The sequence below is a fragment of the Chrysemys picta genome, chromosome 1 (assembly GCF_011386835.1).
Source record: "Chrysemys picta bellii isolate R12L10 chromosome 1, ASM1138683v2, whole genome shotgun sequence".
Taxonomy (NCBI): domain Eukaryota; kingdom Metazoa; phylum Chordata; order Testudines; family Emydidae; genus Chrysemys; species Chrysemys picta.
This window is the reverse complement of record NC_088791.1, coordinates 107532069-107552290: the sequence shown is the minus strand read 5'-3', so window position 1 is coordinate 107552290 and position 20222 is coordinate 107532069. Positions and strand designations below refer to the sequence as shown.

General features: G+C 42.5%; 1 protein-coding gene across 1 annotated transcript in view; it reads right to left on the bottom strand.

The window, feature by feature from the left end:
- Positions 1-20222, bottom strand: part of PKP2 (plakophilin 2) — a 79723-nt gene that overhangs the window by 32689 nt on the left and 26812 nt on the right. Inside the window, exons 4-5 of the mRNA XM_005311871.5 lie at positions 12525-12663; positions 4391-4598 (exon numbers count right to left, since the gene is read on the bottom strand). Of these exons, the coding sequence (XP_005311928.2) occupies positions 4391-4598; positions 12525-12663 (347 nt within the window). The remainder of the gene's footprint in view (positions 1-4390; positions 4599-12524; positions 12664-20222) is intronic.

Genomic DNA, 20222 nt, shown 5'->3' with positions numbered 1-20222 from the left:
TTCCTTTGGAAGGTTGTTCCAGAACTTCACTCCTCTGATGGTTAGAGACCTTCATCTAATTTCAAGCCTAAACTTGTTGATGGTCAGTTTAGATCCATTTGTTCTTGTATCAACATTGGTGCTTAGCTTAAATAACTCCCTTCTCTTCCTGGTGTTTATCCCTCTAATGTATTTATAGAGAGCAATCATATCTCCCCCCAGCCTTCCTTCGGTTAGGCTAAACAAGCCAAGCTCCTGGAGTCTCCTCTCATAATGTAGGTTTTCTATTCCTCGGATCATCCTAGTAGCCCTTCTCTGCACCTGCTCCAGTATGAATTCATCTTTCTTAAACATGGGAGACTCATACAGTATTCCAGATGAGGTCTCACCACTGCCTTGTATAATGGTACTAACACTTCTCTGTCTCTACTGGAAATACTTTGCCTGATGCATCCTAGGACCGCATTAGCCTTTTTCATGGCCGCATCACATTGGTGGCTTATAGTCATCCTGTGATCAACCAATACACCCAATCTATCTTCTCCTCTGTCACTTTCGACTGATATGTTCCCAGGTTATAGAAAAAAAATCTTGTTGTTGGTCCCTAAATTCATGACCTTACACTTTGCAGTATTAAATTTCATCTCATTTCTATTTCTCCAGTTTTCAAAGTCCTCCGGATCTTCTTGTATGATAGTCGAGGGAAGGGCAGGCATTAACAGGACTGAAGACCCTGGTGAGGGCAGACCTCTTTGCTACCCCCGAAGGGGAGCTTTCATTTTAGACTGTGTGACTTGGCTGGAGGGCTGTGCCACTGAAGACCCACCTAGTAAGGTCAACAACCAACAGGGTACACCTGGGGAAGGAGAGCTTGCAGCATCACACCCAGCTGACAGGAGGCACTCACGAGAGGTGAGTGTCCCCGTCACACCTTGCTATCCTTGTAATATTTTTATTAGTACCGTTAGCAAAAGTACAAACACTCCAACCCAGCAAAGTAGATAGAGATAATACAAGACAATCACTATGTCTAGCATCTGATACTCCATACATTCACACCATCCTTAGCAGAGACCCTAAAACTGGTGAGACAGGCAGTCTAAAATAGTGGTTATCCTATCCTTGGCATTCTAAGATCCCAATGGCGTAGGCCGTAGTCGGCCCGGATATACGATTCTGTGGCCACCATGAATATTCATAAGGATGCCTGGCCTCCTCTGTGCATATCTAAACTTCCTACCGTGATAACGTTGGGGTGCTGTCTTCTGATAAGATTAAAGTAATTAATATACTAACCTATTAGCATATATGTCAATTGGTTGCCATGGCACTTTTCATGCTGAACATCTACTGATGTTCTTATCTTAAAATATCTAAACTAGCATTAACTGATATTTTGCGGTTACCTTTCAGCCATCTAGTCATAGTTGTTTATCTTATGATACCTTGTGACTTAGGGTCACTTCTGCTAAGGCTTTATAGGCCTTATGCTGAGCTATTGTCTTACAGACTTGGGGGCCTGTACAGTCTTAATTTATACCTATATTTTACTTTATATCTATGCCTTACCTAGCCAATACCTATAGGCTACATACTCCAGAGGCATATAGTTGGAGTCACTCTTCTTTAGGGGAACTCCATTGCCCTGTTTTGTGTGTGTGAGTGTGAGAGAGAGACAGACAGACAGACAGACACACACAGAGGAGGTAGTCTCCCAGCATATTAGGAACTGAGAGATACATTTTAGTCTTGTCAGAACTGGCTTAGTTTTAGCCAATGAAATCTACATTAACAGTCCTGCCACTAACTAATCAGTGACCTTGAAGTTGAGCTTCTAAGGTCAGGATGCACTGCTCATGTATATGAAAATTAGATAATCTTTCTGTCATTTGGTGGAGAATAAATATCACACAAAGAATTTTTGACCAAAGACTTCTTGACCCTCTTCTCAGAGGGAATAGTTAACTAATACTCTTTAAAGGCTAGCAGTTTCCTCAAGTTTACATTCTTTCCCTCAGATACAGAATTCTGGTGCTGTGCTTCCTATGTGCTTCTTTCCTGCCCTGGTCTTATACAGAGATTACAACATCATTAAGGAAAATCATAGCTCTAGGCTATGAGAGATTCTAGGATGTAAGTCTCTCACTTTTACAGGAGTTAAGTCTGGCACTGCCAAGCTCCAAAACTTTCCTGAACTGTGACAAGTTAACAAGACATTCCCATAGCTCTGACGGCAGGATAATTATAGGAATAACTCTGGGGATTTTTCCCATTGACTAATTTGCAGTCATAAATTAACAAGTAATTAATATAAGATATGGTGTGAAAAACAGACTGGGGTGTCATGTTAAAAGGTGGGAACCTCTGGCATGGGATTCTACACTAAGACCTCCCCCTTAAAGTATATTGCCACTGTGATTACGTTACACAGTCATGATGATATTCCATTAGCCCTCAGAGGAGGCCAATGGCATTCACAGTTGAAGTCACAAAACTAGTGGGTGAACCTCAAACTGGAAGCATCACCCACTCAATGAAATTGATGTGAGAGGGCTGCCCCATCTGCAGGAGCGCCGCCAGCTTTTCTGCCGCCCTAGGCAGCGGAAGATCCCGCCCCAAAATGCCGCCTCCCACAGAGGCGGCGGAAGGTCCCGCCGCCAAAATACCGCCACGGTCGCCACTCCCCAAATTGTAGCGCTGGCGACCGCCTAGGTCGCCTAATGGGTTGCACCGGCCCTGCCCATCTGGGTTCAGAATAAAGCAGTCTATGGGAGTTGAGAACATCTGAGAACATCCTGCTTTATGCAAACTGCCACACACTGTGTATTAGTACTTAAACATTTTCCAGACAGATAATCTCCAACTCATTAATATCAACACATGTTCAGTGGTAGCTGTAACTGCAGAATTGATAGGTACGTCTACACTTACCGGAGGGTCCGGCGGCAGGCAATCGATGTTCTGAGATCGATTTATCGCGTCTGGTTTAGACGCGATAAATCGATCCCGGAAGTGCTCGCCGTCGACGCCAGTACTCCAGCTCGGCAAGAGGAGTACACGGCATCGACGGGGGAGCCTCCCTGCCGCGTCTGGACCTGCGGTAAGTTCGGACTAAGGTACTTCGAATTCAGCTACGTTATTAACGTAGCTGAATTTGCGTACCTTAGTCCGAAGTGGGGGGTTAGTGGGGACCAGGCCGAAGAATCTGAATTTTATATTGAGAAGTTAAAACAGAATAATAGTCACAAATATCTTGGCCTACACCACCACTTCTCTTGCCTTTGCCCAAGCACTACAGCTCCTTTGATGACAGGAATGATGGAACTACCAGTATCCACATGGCACAGGCATTTTTACCACCAGGTCTTCTCACGCTGGGATTGGACCAATGGTGATGGAAAGAGTGAACATTCCCAGTGTAAATGCACCACTATACACAGAGAGAACATGCGGCATATGAAAAGACCTGAGGGACCTGATTTTGCAGTTGCTGCATGTAAGGAACTCTCATGCATTTTAATGATGCCGTGGCTGCACTGCTGGGCCAAGACAGGTGATAACACGAGGATTCATTTCCAGTCCTTAGGAAGCACAATATTTCAAACACTTAAAAAGACATCTTCAAGTGCTATTAATTTAATAGCTTTTCAATTCAATTCAATATTTTTACTTTCCTCTTGTTTGAGAGTAAAAATATCTTAACATGAAATCCCTTCCGTCTCCCCATTTTGTCTTTCTCCATTTGTGAAAGAACACAGACAAGTTTTTCCTTTGTGCATTAAAGAACATTAACATGGCTCCCTGATTGCTTATTTTCTAGTTTGTACACAACTGCCATAGAGAAGTATTGGGGAGAGCATTTGTCCACTGACTGGGTGCTGGAGAGCCAACAGGCAGCGCTCACAGAGTGATCTATTTCTCTGTGTGAAATGATGACTTACATTTTCCTCACAAACTGGAGTCAAGCTGTCAGGAGGTCAGGGCAGAGGTGCAGAGGGCCAGAGCTGCTGCAGAGATACATGGCGTCAGTACCAGCGGCTCTCTGACCCTAGTGGATTTCTCAGAGCAGCATGCGTCTGAAAGGGCCCCCGACTTTCTTCTCCGGAGTTGTAGGCCATTGTGCCCCTCCAATGTAAGGAGTCAGAAGATTAGAGAAGGGACATTGCAGTTTCCTGGCTCCTATGTGGCTATTACTCCCTAGGAGAACAAACTGGCCTTGAATCAAGACTTTAGGGTTTGGCTGAGGACAGGAGCCCTAACTAGCTGACAATGTCCCTTTAAATCCTTGTTCCTCTCCCGGTTATGTTTGACCCATCGATCATCCAGCTAAATAAACAAATACATATTACAGCAAGCCTGTGCACTATGTAGAGCACTGCAAATGTGCATGCAAATACTCTGCAAGTATTACCTGTTATCTGCTTTTTAGTTTCCACATCCTTGGTTTGTCTGAGTACACGGAGCAGGACTGGGATCCCGTTCCGCTCACACACTTCTAGTTTGTTGTCATTGTCCTCATACACCAAGTTCCTCAAAGCTCCACATGCCACCTGCAGAATGTCCTCATTCTGCGTTTTCAGAAGCTGTAGAAGCTTGGGAATGCCACCAAGTAAATAAACCTGGGAAAGGAAACCAAAGAGAAGTGTTTTCATTGTTTAGCTACAGGGGGGAAAAAAATGCCTTCTCAACTATAGCTTCTGTGAGCTTTTTCATTTGCTTAGGTCTAACAGTAGGCTGAATGATATGAAGCTCTGATTGTTAAAAGTTAGGGCAGTGAACTGGCCAGGACTGTAACTAGAGCTGAGTGAATAACTGAGTTTTTGGTTCAGTGGCGGAACTGAAAAGCTGGAAAAAAATTGGTTAGTTTTTAAACGGAAAGTAATTTTTTTCAGGTTTTCCTATTGAAATGAAAAACCAAATTTTTTTTGTTTGGATCTAATGAAATGCATTTCAAAACCAAATAGGTCGTTTAGAAAAGAAATGTCAAAACACTTTGTTTTGAAAATGTTTTTGGCTTTTTAAAATGTCCCTCCCCCTGATTTTGTATCTAGCCTAAATTATTCATCAAAGGTGAATGGTTTCAGTTACCCCAAAATTGCATTTTTCAAATGTGCTATTCCCTTCCCCCAAATAAAAGAGTTTGCTCAGCTCTAATTATAAATTTTGGTATGGAACCCATTATCCCAGGGCTTCTGTATAAGTCACAGTCAAAATCCACAGCTAACGGAGGTAGCATAGTTTGAAGCGTGGGGCTGGAATTAAAGTGAGCAGGGTTCCGTTCCCAAATACGCCCCAGTCTTGTGCAACCTCATGTAAGTCATTTAACCTCTTTGTGCCTTAGCTTCCACATCTATAAAATGGGGATGATGATAATTCTGCACCTCACAAGGTTGTCCTTAGATTTAATGCAATAATATTTGTAAAGTGCTTTGACCGTCGTGGATGGAAGGTGCTACAGAAGTTCAAAATTATTATTTCCCCATGCTAGCCTGCCTGCAGCTTTCCTTGTTGTCCTCTGCCTGCTGCATGGGCTGAAGGCATAATAAATAACCTATTTTACTTACTGGGCGCTTCTTAGCAGTAGCACACTATACAAGAATTTAATAAAAACATAAAACAAAGCCTCAGAGCCCACACAATTATAAAATCAATCAATCAATCTAGACAATGCTTAAGCCACTGCAGAAAAATCGCTTCAATCTCTTTTTAGAAGACCAGAGAGTGAGGATCTGACCCAAGAAGAATGCAAAATAAAAAGAGCATTTTATATCACAGCAGCAGTAGGGAAATAATTTATTTTTCAGGGATTATGTGCTGTGGCAACTCTCAGTATCTCAGTTATCCCAAGATGCGGTGGAAATGAATTTTGGCTTCTTTAGGAACAAGTTTCTTATGCAGTAGGTCTTGCATTCAAGCAGTTAGGAATGGTTTAATCCAATATCCCATAATGCAATAGGGTCTTCTGGACAAACTCATCCTTGTGTAGCCAGGATTGTACATACAAGACTTAGAAACATGATATAACTATGATGGGTAGCATGGAGCCGTATGATCAAAAGAATTTAATCTAACTGGCAGCTGCTGAGATCAGGAAGAAATGAAATGCAACAAAGCCTCCTGTTATCTTCATGCCCTGGCAAAGTACTCTGCAGGCCTGCCTTTGCTTTGACTCAGCTGCATAAAAGGTAACATTTCCTGCTAATACGCTACTGACTTGGTTCCCTATGCTTTCAGCTCTCTGATTCTCAGAGAAATAGCCATCTGTCAAGATAAGTAGAGCACAAACACTGAAGGACTATTTGCTTACCGCTACAAAACTGACATGTCCTTTTGACATTGCTTTTTTAGTTTTGCTGCTTTTCTTTAAACATTTTTACTGGCTTTCTTTTTGTAATTGTCAGTGACTCTAGAGCTCATGAAAGCTACTGGCCTATTTATATCCACCAAACAACAGATGGCCATGCTCTCAGATGAAGAAGGGGCCACAGGACCTAACAGATTATAGGGGACAAAGAATAAAAATAGGGGACAGGTGCAGGGGAAGGGTTAAAACAAGGGAACCTGAAAGGGCCACCAAGTAGAGAACCCCAGACTACATCCACTGCTTTGAGAAGGAATCAGTGGACACCATCCAGAGGAACTCTACCTGGATGCATGAATGGACCAGGGAAAGGTAAAAGGCCCCACAGTCAAGCTTCCAGACCTGGAGGCTGTACTCTTTTGTTAACCCACACAAGTACAACACAAGAAGCAGCAATACAAGCTTCCTTCATGATGCCACACAAATGCTCCTCAAGCTCTGGTCTGCTGGAACTTCTGGTCTGCTGGGTCCTTCACAACCCATTTTGAGACTCTGCCAAGACTGAAAATAAGGGTGCTAGTTATGATGATAGTTTTTAAAATGCAGATATTGGTTCAGCAGAAAGTAGATTAAGAACATCAAAGAAGTGAACAAGGTTTGGTCTCTGCTAACCTAGATTTTATTTAGAGATTCTGATTTTTGTTTTTAACTGATAAACTACCAAAAAAAAAAAAAAATCAAATCAGTGTGTCTAATAAACACTGGAAATGGTAGCTTGCAGCTAAGGCTCATCTACACAGAGCAGTAATGCAGACAATAGAGGGCGTGATTTCTAAAGCTCACTAGCGTGTGCTGGTGTACACTAGGGTTCCTGGGTGCGCTTTGATATAGTGCTGTTTGAAACAGAACTACATTAAAAGCATAATCAGCACATTACAAAGATTATTCTCCACAGTATATACAGGGTTCTGTTTTGGGGGGGTTATTAATTTCATTTTTTGATTTATTTTTTAGCAATTTGTGAGTTGTATGTAGGTGTCCAAACACTGGGGGTTTTGAGGCTCTCTGGATATAAACTGTAAAGAGTAATGTATACTTAATATTATATGTTATATATATATATATATATATATATATATATATATATATATATATATATATACACACACACACACACACACACACACACACACACACACACACACACACACAGAGTAGTGTATCTTTTAATGACTAATCTCTCTGTAATGTTCCTTAGTGCGCTTTAACATTGTTCTGCTTCAAACATTACTACATTAAAGCACAGCAAGGAATGTTTAGTGCACACCAGCAGGGTCTATACAAGCCAATTAATGCGCAACATGTTAGTGTGCTTGAGAAATCACACCCCTGTAGTCTGTATTACTGCTCTGTGTAGACAAGCCCTTCGATCCAAGTAACTATTTCTCATGTTTTTTCTGGTGTTCATTGGATAAATACAGATTTTAAAAAAAAATTCAGGGGCATTTTATCAGTGTTTATCAGTTAAAATCTAAAATCCGAAGCCCTAAGTATATACTACCATAATGTAATATGCATTATTTATTACAATATACACAAGGAGAAAACCCAGAAATGTGCTGATTTTTTCACATCTACATAAAACTCTAACTGCTAAAAATAAACCCAGAAAATTGAATGAATAAACTCAGAAAAACAGAAGCCTAAGTGTATTTGAGCTGGGACCTAAGTAGGAAAATGCTCTGTAGCATGTACCCAACACACTAAGCCATATAATCCCTTCAACATCTGGCATTTAATTAAACAAACAAGTAGTAATCAATACATACATAAGATTAGTATACATAGCAACATAACATGTTCCCAGAAAAAGACTACATTAAAATGGAGTTAAGGTTGAGAGTACATATCAGTAACTTAGGGTAGACTACATTACAAGGTTGCTGTAATTATCTCAAAACCAAGGAAATTCACACTTAGAGATTAAATGTAAAGGAAATCCAAACACGTTATGGTTTGGTAATGCACAGTTTAGGGCACCCAATCAACCTTAACTCTGCCCTGTACTGACACTATAAAAGGGGGGGTGGGGGAAGTCAAATGAAACTTTGAAACTCATTTAATCTAAGCAGGATCCACAAACACTAACAAGCTTTAAACATTATTGTATTGCTCTTGCATTGTCGTCATTTCAGAGCAGAATTAAGATTTCTGCAGAAGGCGAAACTTTCAGTTATGAAGCATAATGGGGGGAAATAATAAGTATTAATCTGGAAAAAATTCAACGTAGCTTATGAGTTAACTATATGAGAAGATTGCTGGGTCTGCAACAGGGCAGAATTAAGGTGGCTCAGGAATTTCCTTGTTTGTTTTTCAATTTAAAAAATTCACACATGAACCCTAAACCAGAAACTCAAAGGGAATGTTGCCCTGTAATATTTCTAGTGATTTGAAGATATAAAAAAGGTTGATATTTTATATGAAAATAATAATTTTAACTTTTATGACCAGATTCTTTGACACACTCTTGACTGCTTTGCCCCAATCTGGAGAAGCGAATAGCAGCCAAAGCATACGGGGCTAGTTAAAATAGGTTTACAGCTGCTTTATTTAGCTAGAGCAATGCAAACCAGCCAGAGTGTACATCCTGTTTCCCCCTCCCTCTCATCCTCCAAAATTCCCCCTGCCTCTTCCACCCCCCAGCACCACAAACCTCCACTCATCCAATTTCTCTCTCCCTCCTGCACCTTTGTGCATTATCCTCCATGTACATATCTGCTTACTTCTGCCTTAGGGTTACCATATCTCATAAATAAAAAAAGAGGACCCTCCACAGGCCCTGGCCCCGCCCATTTCCCCACCCCCTAGCCCCGCCCCAACTCCACCCCTTCCCCACCCTAACTCCGCCCCTCCTCCCTCCCACTCCCAGCCAGGGGAAAAGGGCTGCCCCAGTGCTACCGGCTTCAGGGTTTGCCAGGCAGCCCCCAGACCCTGCGCCCCCAGCCGGCGCTTCCCCAGCGCAGCTGGAGCCCGGGAGGGGAAGCACCCAGCCGGGGGCGCAGAGTCTGGAGGCTGCCCGGCAAACCGTGAAGCCGGTAGCGCTCGGGCTTTGGGCAGCCCCTATGCCTCCGGACCCTGTGCCCCCAGCCGGGCACTTCCCCTCACGGGCTCCGGCGGCGCAGGGTCCGGAGGCACGGGGGCTGCCCGAAGCCGGTAGCGCTCGGGCAGCCCGGCTCTTAAACAGAGCCGAAGAGTCGGGGAGGAGCAGAGCCGCCATTTTCCCCGGACATGTTCGGCTTTTTGGCAATTCCCCCCGGATGGGTGTTTGACTGCCGAAAAGCCAGACATGTCTGGGAAAAAGAGGACGTATGGTAACCCTATTCTGCCTCCTGCACCCCCCCTTCATTTCTCTGTGCATGCACATATGCGTGCACACGCATTACTTTCCCCCCTCCTCCCAGCCTACCAGTTTAGTACATTTGCTGCAAAGGGCAGCTTTTGAAAAGATGCTTAGTATTAATGGCAATTTTATGCTATTATTTTCTATAACTGAAAGTTTGTCACAAATAACTGCCCCTTTCAAAATGGCTACCACCTCCCCTTGTTCTCAATGGGACTGAGGACACAGCTGTCTTCAGGGAAAATTCCCACGGTGGCCCCCTATGCTGAGCAGAGGTAGAGACACTCAGAACCACTGAGAACAATGAAAGAGAGAGAGAGAGAGAAGATAAGATACCTTTCTTAAAATGGCCACCAGCTGAAGTCAGCTGTAATGTGAGTCCCACTGAGACCAACTGGATAAAGCAGCCATTTTGAAAGAGGAAGGTTCTTCGTGGTATTCTCTGTAGGCCATTTTAACCTTTCAGTCTCTGCTGAAGGAGAAACTTTCAGTTATAAAGAATAACGGGGGGAAATGACCATTGATCCTTATCATCCATCCATCTATTCAAAATATCCCAATATTTCAGTGAGTTTTAACTTAATGGGACACTTGAAGAGTCTGTGTTGTTGTGTTACTGAGTATTTTTGGGGAAATGAAAAAACAAGTTTGATACTAGATACTCACTTTCTTTAAAGGACCCATTTTTAATTCATTTTAATTCCTAAACAAATTAACAGATTTACTTGTAAATTCATTCTGTATTAAAAAAAAAAAGAGTAATTGCAGTAATTTTGGGGCGGATACGCTGTATTTCTCTTATATAATAAAGAGATTGATTCTCTGCTTTAAGTGCAAAACTCAACTCAGCCTTACCTATGGAGTTACTACAGACACCTCCACAGTTACACAAGATCACAGTAATAAATAAAGCACTCCATAGCATCCAATATACTATGAAAACTGATCACACAAAATACTCAGTATCTGGGTTCCAAATGTCATAAAAGATGGACTAGAAGGAATGGCGTGCATACAGTCTACACCTCCTCCCCCCAAAACTGTGGGACACTATATTCCTGATAAAGCTGCTGATTCAAGGATAGAAGAATTTGTTAGGTGAACATTCAGCAGTCCATCATGATCAGCATTTTTACGAAGCTTATGCTCTAATAAATTTGTTAGTCTCTAAGGTGCCACAAGTACTCCTGTTCTTTTTGCATTTTTACTGTATGACACAAGTGGTTTCACAATCAACAGAGATAAAAATGCTTATAGTGTAAGTAAATGTTTCTATTTAACATAGTTTTCTATTTAATTCAGCCTTTATGTAAAATAACCTAATAGGGCTCTTTAAAATAAAGAAATCTGTGTCACTTATCTATTTGCTATTCTAATGATTAAAAAAGTCTAGTAAGAGTGATTAAACATTACTTCTATACAAAGCAGACAAACCCAGCACGTGTAATAGTCTACACAATGACTTCACAAGACAGCATGCTGAGCAGTAACAAGAACTACGTAATAACTACTGTTTTTACTTTGTATGTCTTGGGAGGGTGTACAAACACTTGGGTTATTTAGGAGGAAGGTGAGCTATATTACATTTTGTATTTTTTTCAGGCTTTCGTTCCATTAAAAACAGCAAGACCACCTTCCTAAATTTAGGCTTTCCTATGCTATCAAGATTTGAGATCACCCAGTATAATTCTTACTACAATCCCTTGCTGAGGGTTTTGCCTTAATAAAGATTTGTTAGACCCATCTGCTGAGCAAGTGAATCTCAATCCAATACAAACACTACTCCTAAACCCTGAAAAAGTACTGTACAAATCTAGGTCTTAACTTTGCAGCTCAGGTCCATATCACCTCAATTAGAAAAAGGATACAGTCACAAAAAGCTTAGTTTTCAAACTTGGGTGATCAAACTTAGATGCCCAAATTTGTATTTAGGCACATAAATACCTGTTTTAGTCATCCAAGTACTGGTTTAGGAATCTAAAATGGACATTTAGTTGCTAAATGTAGATTTTGACCAAGATCTTTTTTAAAAATCATGTCTAAAGTGAGGCTTTTAAGTTCATATTTAGGCGCTCCTGGGTGCTCAATAGTTTTGAAAATGAAGCCACTATTTAGATGCCTTAATATGAATTTAGGAGCCTAACTCTGGGCACATATCTTTTAAAAAATATTGGAATTAGTGGTCCATAATTGATCATTTTCTTCTCAAATGAGGAATCACACTACTCACTTTACTATATTTACATGCAATTTGCTGAGCTAGATTCAGCAGGTTATGTGGGTTTTTATTTCTTTATTTATATGCCCAACTCTTAGATATTGCAGTGCTAAATAACCGGGTAACTCATTTCTCAACTTAAATGAGAAAGACCCTTAGATAATTTTGCTCTTTCACATTATCCCACAGCGTATATTCCTGTCCAAACACCACAGCACATTTTAATTTCCACTGACACAATGAAAGTACCTTATTTTCTTTCTACCTAGGTATTTATCAGGCTGTCATCTCCACTGTAACTGAACATCTATTTTAATGAAATTGTCCCTAATTTTTAAAAAATGGAGAAGGGAGAAGAGAAACAGAAAATACATATTAATTGTATGGTAAGCCCAACTGCTTGTAATACTAAATAGAGGGCCAGATTTTTTCCCAGTGTAAATTGGAGCTACTCCATTGACTTCAATGGTGTTGGAGTAAATTGCAGCAGCAGAGAGTCTGGCTTAGAATGTTATTTATTGTTTCCCATGATGCTTCTTAAACTGTCCTTTTCTCTTTCAATGGCAGACAACACAGTACAGTAAATGCAGAACATTCCTTGCATGAAGTTGAAAACAACTACTCACTTTCCTTCTGGCTTCTGCTTTCTGGAAGCACTCATGCTGTATAAAGCTAACTGCAGCAAGGATCCTGGGTAACGAAGATGTCTTTTCAGTGTCCAGAACGTTCACTGCGAGCTCCAGAGTCATCCCCCCTTCTGGACTCCTAAATATATAGCCATGGAAGTTATGGTGAATCAAGATGGCAGAATACCAGCATTCAGACAGTGTTTTTTTTAACCAGGCAATTCATAACACTCTTTAGTTATACTTAGACTACGATGCTCCTCCCAGTAACAGGAGAGTTGAGAAAGGCTGTTACGGATACCATGACCTAACACATGCTTTGGAAAAAAATTCTGACAAGTGGAGTTGTTATAACATGAAGTGGGTCAGCACCCGACAAATCCTGCCGGAATTACACAACCACACCAGAAGTTCAAGTGCCCCTCCTTGTGAGGTGCAGAGCAACCTCCGCTCCCACTGATCTTAGGAGGTGCATAGCACTATGAAGGATTGGGCCCCATGGGAGGCCAAATTAGCAAGTGTGTTTGTTTGTAACTGTCAGGGTTCTCTGATGTTTATTTTTCTCTGCTATGCCATTATGATAGCATATACACACCATGTCCTATCCTTCTCAGCTGCTCTATGCATGGAACATCTGCTGCATTGGCCTTTGTGGGTTTTTTTTGGGGGGGGGGGGGGGCAGGGGGGAGGGCGGCGGCTTGAAAATTGCTTTGGTTTCAGACAGACAGTACCAGAATTTCAGTTCAATGAAAATTTGAGTTTTCAGAAAAGAAATTCATTTTGCATTTGGGCAAAAACACAAAAATTTTCACGGAACTGAAATCCCGCAATAATTTATTTTGGCAACACCAAAGCATGGTGTTTCCAAAACAAAATATATCCCTGGAATCCGTGGTTGCTCACCTGGTGGTCTGCAGCTGAATCCAGGACTCAGGAAGCCCTGGTTGCTTCTGAATGAAATTAACATGAATCTTGCCAGATTTGCTTGTGCCCACCACTGAACAGCACTGTGAAACTGACCAGACTCTTGTTGTCAAGGTAACAGTAGAGAGCTAGTTGCCACAGGAGTCTGGAAGCCTAGAGGTCACCGACTCCAAGGCAGTCCAAACAGTGAGCTATCCCGGAGCTGCAGATCCTGGAAGCTCTGGTGTTCCCCGCAGCCTATGAGGTGAGTGATGTGGCAGGAAACCAGGCAGGTTTCCAATGGAAAAATGTTTTATCAGAGTTTTTCTGACCAACTCTAATTGTAAATTATAATCTATCGCTGCTGGAGGTTCATTGGAAGGTATAAGAAGTGATTAATATGACTGCAAGAACAGCAAAGAGAAGGAAAACAACTGTGACGTCCATAACACAAATGAAATTACACTCTTATGTCCTGAGGTCTCCACTATATTGTCATTTATTATGAATCATGCAACCTCCTGTCTTCTCTTCTTCTCTGAATTAGTGTTTTGAACTGATCTATTTAACAGAGAGGTGCCAAGGAGTGTGCTCTGGTAGGACATAGACATCTGCTAGGCATATCAATAACACCTTTGAAAAGGATAGGACAAAAATGAAAGCTGAAGTGAAGGAGAAACTGGATGAGGGTGTCAAGTGGAAGGGAGAAATAGAAACAAGCTTATGAGCAAAACAACAACAACAACAACAACGTGGACTAGCGTCTCTTGTGCACCAAACTGCTTGGCGCCAGTTACAGCACCTTGATTCTCACGACTGGCCCTGGCGCCGATGCAATTTAGTGCAGTTGCTGAGGTACTCTAAATTGCAACATTGGTGTAAGGATCTTACAATTGATCAAAACCACACATAATGAACCTGAACAGCACTGAACTGGTCAAACTGAATCACATTCCTTCCTCTTACTCCCCTTAATGTGAGCCAGAAAAGTACATACTTTCCTACCCTTTTTGCTATAAAAGTAGGCCCGATAGCAGGACATGTACATCAGGAACGGCTAATCCATGGCACTGAGATCAGTCAAGACAGACAAGGTCATGTACTACCCAAAATGAATACACACAACTCCCATTGAAGCCAGTGTAATCCTGCAAGGCAATCTAGAGCAATATATGGTTCACTGAAAGTCTTTCTTCGTGGCTGATATCTGCATTCACATGTCATACCCCAAAGTCTCCATCCTGTTGTTGTGTACTGCAGTCTTTTCACTAGTCATCATTCATGTTCACATTGTTATGAGGCTAATTATAACAGGCTTAGTCTAATTTTTACTTCACTGAAGTTTATCTGGCAGGACAGTAGAATACATTATTTATGACCCATTGTGCAGCATATTCAAAAGTTCAAACACCCCAAAATTTTGTCAACATTTTAAAAATCAGAATTTGAAGCTCTGATCCTGTCCTAACTCCAAAACCTTCACAGATGAACTACCATATTACAAATGAGCAAGCAGAGTGTAAATAAGCAAATGAACTTCCAAGATACCTGTATCTCTTCCAGACTACTCCATGAGGGCTTGCCGCTTTATCTTGATTACCAGAATATAGAGTAGCCGCGATACACCATTTTGTCTGCGAATTTTACAGTGGCACTCAGCACAATTAGAATGACGACTCCAGAAGGAACTGCTCTCTGAACTGCTGTGTAACATCAAAGGGCAGCAGCACACCAGAAACCCTCTAAGCCTTTGATATGAGAGTCTTTCTCGTGCATCATCCTATCGGCATGTCCAAAAGATAGGGACAAGTGTCTCTATGCCTTGTGCTCTTTATTCACAGACTAAATAGTCTGTAAATGTTTTTAAATGCTTTTATTTTATATATAAAAAGTTTAATGATTCTACATCCTCTCGGTTAATCTTTAAAGAGACCGGAGTAGGACTGAATTCTTAAGTTTTAAATAACTTCCTGCACACAGCTGTAAAATACACAGTGTGTGCTTTATTATAAGGCTAAATGCTGAAATTTGCTAAGGCTTACTGCTCAAGTTTTTACTCATGTCTTAGATTAAGAGATATTTGGGGAAGGGGAGTGATTACTCTGCGTGAAATCCTGCCTCCACTGAAGTCAATAACAAAACTCCAATAAACTTCCATGGAGGCAGGATTTCATTCTCTTTGCTTTACATGAGTAATGCCCTGACCCTACTCTCATTTATTTAATTAGTGCACAATCAGACCCCAAAGAGTCAATAAAGGACTACAGAATTGGACTCATAACATTTAATTATCCAGCATTTACTGGAAGAGAAAGACCTGTCTGATTCTTCTTCCTCTATGGTAATTACTATTACAGAATGACATTTGCAGGGCCAAATTTTGTTTTTGGTATCATTGATGTAAACCCAGAATAAATCAGTTTATGCTCACAGTTTATTGCCTTGACTTCAGTGTCGTTACACTACTCAATTTACAATGGAGTACATGAGAGCACAATGTGTCTGGTATCTCTTATACTTAATTCTACATTATGCTGTGCAGTCTGTAAAAGTAGATAGACCATGTTAATATGGAATAGAATGAACTGCAAAAAATACTCTACTTCAGGGATCGGCAACCTTTGGCACGCAACTTGCCAGGGTAAGTACCCTGGCGGGCTGGGCCGGTTTGTTTACCTGCCGTGTCTGCAGGTTTGGCTAGGGTTACCATATTTCCACAAACAAAAAAGAGGACACTGGGGGGGGGGAAGCCCCGCCCTAGCCCCGCCCCGCCCCATCCACTCCCTCCCACTTCCCACCCCCTGACTGCTCCCCTCAGAACCCCAACCCCCCCTGCTTCTTGTCCCCTGACTGTCCCCTGCTGAGAACCCCCTACCCTAACTGCCCCCCCCCAGGACCCTACCTGTCCCCTGACTGCCCTGACCCTTATCCACTCGCATGGGTGGCAGGGTTGTAGAAATTTTGGTGGTGCCCAGAACCCCCCACCCCACCTGCCTAAGGCTCTGGGAGGGGGGTTGGGTGGGGGGAGGAGGTCTGGGGTGCAGGTCCTGGGCTGGGGATTAGGGTGCAGGAGGGGTGCAGGTTCTGGGATAGAGTTTGGGTGCTGGGTGCAGGCTCCGGGCTGGGGCAGGGGGTGGGTGTGCAGGAGGGGGTGAGGGGTGCAGGCTCTGGGATGGAGTTTGGGGGTGAGAGGCGGTGCAAAGGGAGGGGGTGCAGGCTTTAGGAGGAAGTTTGAGGGCAGGAGGGGGTGTGTGGGAAGGGGGAGGGGGATTGGGAGGGAGTTTGGGGATAGGAGGGGATGCAGGGGTGAGGGCTGTGGGTCTGGGGATGAGGGGTTCATGATGCAGGAGGGGGCTCAGGGATGGAGCAGAGGATTAGGGTGTGTGGGGATGAAGGCTGGGGGGTTTGGGGTGTTGGAGAGGCTCAGGGCTAGGGTGGAAGGGCAGGGTAAGGGCAGCCTGTCTTCCCATTAGTGGATTGGGGCACTAGGACCCGGGGGCAGCAGACAGCAGTTGTCTGCGTGTACTGCCAGAGCCAGCACACCCAGACAAGGGAGAGGCAGACAGGGACGGGGGGGACCCACGGAGGGGGGGATGCACGGAGGGGGGGTGGCAGGTGGAGGCTGGGGACCCATCCAACACTCCCCCACTCCCTGACTGCCCCCCCCCCCCCACTCCTCTTACCATTCTGGCTCCACGTGGGTCGGTTTGTGTGTTACACAGGACTACAGAGAGAGGGAGGGGGGAGCAGGGGAGGGCTCTGGCTGCTGGAGGCCAATGGGAGTGGGTCAATCGGCCTAGCCGCCCAATCAGCAGCCACACTCTGCATGGAAGGGAGGGAGGGAGGCGAGGGAGAAAAAAACCCCGGACATTTTAACCTTGTTACCAATTCCTCCCGGACGGCTATTTAGAGACGCAAAAGCCGGACGTGTCCGGGGAAATACGGACGGATGGTAACCCTAGGTTTGGCCAATCGCGACTCCCACTGGCCGCAGTTCGCTGCTCCAGGCCAATGGGGGCTGTGGGAAACGGTGGGGGCCGAGGGATGTGCTGGCCGCCGCTTCCCGCGTGCCAAAGGTTGCCGATCCCTGCTCTACTTAAATGTTAATCAGATCTAGAGATTTTTTTTAATAAGGGGGAATTTGTAGAGTTTGTAATTACAGTTTTTGTAGGTGCCTGAACATAAGATACCTGTGTTCTGCAGGTGTGTTGTTATACACCAGCACCTGTAATGAATCTATTCTTAATTCATTATTTAAAAGACAGTTTACAAGATTATAATTTATTCTTTACTTTTTGTCTAAGATCAAGTGTATTATCAAGTGATGCATCTCTTTTCAGGGACTATATCTTGACTATTTGTCTTTTCCAATCTCTAACTAATATGACCCATCATACAGGTTCTTATACTTTGAGTAAATGCCAAGTCCTTATGGAAATTTAAGGCTAGATTTTCATAATATGGCTGTAATTCAAAAATACAATTTAGGGCACCTGAACATCTGAACTTGGAGCATATAGGTATTTAGATACTCAGGTGGCCTATAGGCTTCCCACAATTATTTGTGCCCATAATTTGCCAGTGGCAAAAATATAGAGTACCCGCAAAAGCTGGGCTGAAAAAAAATTGGCTGTTAATGGCTACACTTTCAAAGAGGGCCTCAATCTGGCCACCAATTTTGCCTCTGTACTTGAACATGGTCACAATCAGTTATAGGCACAACAACAGAATACAGACTCACACTGGCAGGTGTGAACAGCAATTCTGCCAACAAGCCTTATAGTCTGACATCTAAATTCTAGTATTTGTGCCCACAGTTAATTACAAACATAAAAGTTATTCCAGCACAAAGCTAAAGGATTTTGTTTTGTTTTTAAATTGTGGCCCTTGAAGTGTTGTTACCTTGGGAGATACAAGCCAAGTTGTTTGCTAATTGGATTTTGGCATTTACTTTTGGGTGCTGCCTTGAAAACTCACCTGTATGTTGTCTAATTGTGAATCATTTCTGTATTTTGTTCTATGCTGCTCCTCTAATTTTATAAAAAAAAACCTTCTCTATAAAAATATACTGGTGTCTGGGTAAAGCACTCCTCTTTCCCCTGAATGAGTTTAGTTTGAATCAAGTCCAGAGTTAGGTCATGATTCTGGAAAGCACTTAAGCACGTGTTTAACTTTAAATACAAACTTAAGTCAATGGGACTTAGGCATGTAAGTGCTTTCATGAATCAGGGCCTTAGTGGAGAAACAAAGCCACTTAAATTACCATTCAACAGTTAATAGTAGCTTATACAGGAAAATATAATATGAGGGCCTGATTCATTCTGCCTGTAGAATCCAAGATGTGGGCTTATGCAGTAGAAATTTCCTCTGGTGTTGGGAGCAAATGATATAAACATGTCCCCAGTCTGTGCACTGCTGGGGAACCTGGAGCCAACTGACACTGCTCACATAGTGAATACAGTCAGACTGAGAGAGCATAGGACCAGGGTACCCAGGAGATGCACTGATTTACCATATCTTCTGGGAAGTCTCAGAGAATGGCTGCTTCCCCCTAGCAGGACCTTTGAGGGAGGGCAGCAATGGGACTTGTGTCTACCTTATCTCCGGTATAAATGTATCTGCTGAAGCAGCTTGACGAAGGGTGAATCAAATCCATCATTTGACACAACTGACAGTCATACAATGGAGAAATAAACTGGCCTGGATAAAGGAAGAACTGGACTAAATCTTGAGCTAAAACTTGAACCAACTCTCCCCCACCCCCCCCAAAACCCCACCTGTTCTGAGTTTTTTGTTTTTTTAAAAAGTGTGGCTAATTTTTATTGATTGTTTCATTTTCCTGTGCTTCTGTACTTCCTGGTTCTGACTAGGACCAGAAGTGCCATAACACCTCAAGGCAGATCATTCTCAGAACTGGCCAACTGGACACAGGAAGTAAGGAATGCTCTTCCTGAGAGTTTTTTTAGGACAATTTCACTAAGCAACTAAGGTTCAGATATTTCTTTTCAGGTACAAATAAAATCTGAACTTTTGCATGCATATCCCAACTGAAATGAACAGCCAAACCTTTTAAGGTTCACCCAGTCAGTTCCTCAGACATACCTAGTCAGAGGATAGATATAGAAATTCAGTTGTCAGCACTGCCTGCCCCATAGCCTCAGTCAGCTTAATCCCTTAACCTTGCCTGCTTTAAAAGAGCATCAGAATCACATCAGGAATTCAGTATTTTTGTTTAAACAGGCTGTATTTTGACTGGAATCATTTTACTGTATGATAACTTGTCCTGACCTGAAAACACACAGAACAAAGCTCTACTCTGATACTGCAACCTTAATGTTCTGTACACTTAATTTCTTGTAAACAAATGATGCTGTAGCTATCTGATCAGAAATGTTCAAGCCTCATAGCAAAATTCCATCAAATAGAGCGGCAAACATAAACAACAACAACAAAATACGAAAGCAAATAAAGCTTTGGTAAAAAGGAATTTGAAGGCTACACGCTTGTGGAAAAAAAGGAAATTCTCTAATTGCACTGTTGGTGCTAGCAGAACAATTAAATTACATGTACAATAAACATGAAATAGGAATGTGAAATATAGTAAACTATGTGATATTCTTCTGGTTATCAAGCAGTTCAATCTATAGAAGAACAGCCAAATGAACCAGAGCTGAAATGATCTGATCTACCCAACAGCACAAGGCCTGTCAATATATTATTGCAAGTTAGACTGTAAATTATTCAAGGCAAATACGTTTGACTAGTGCCTAATACAATGGGACCCCAGTCATGAGG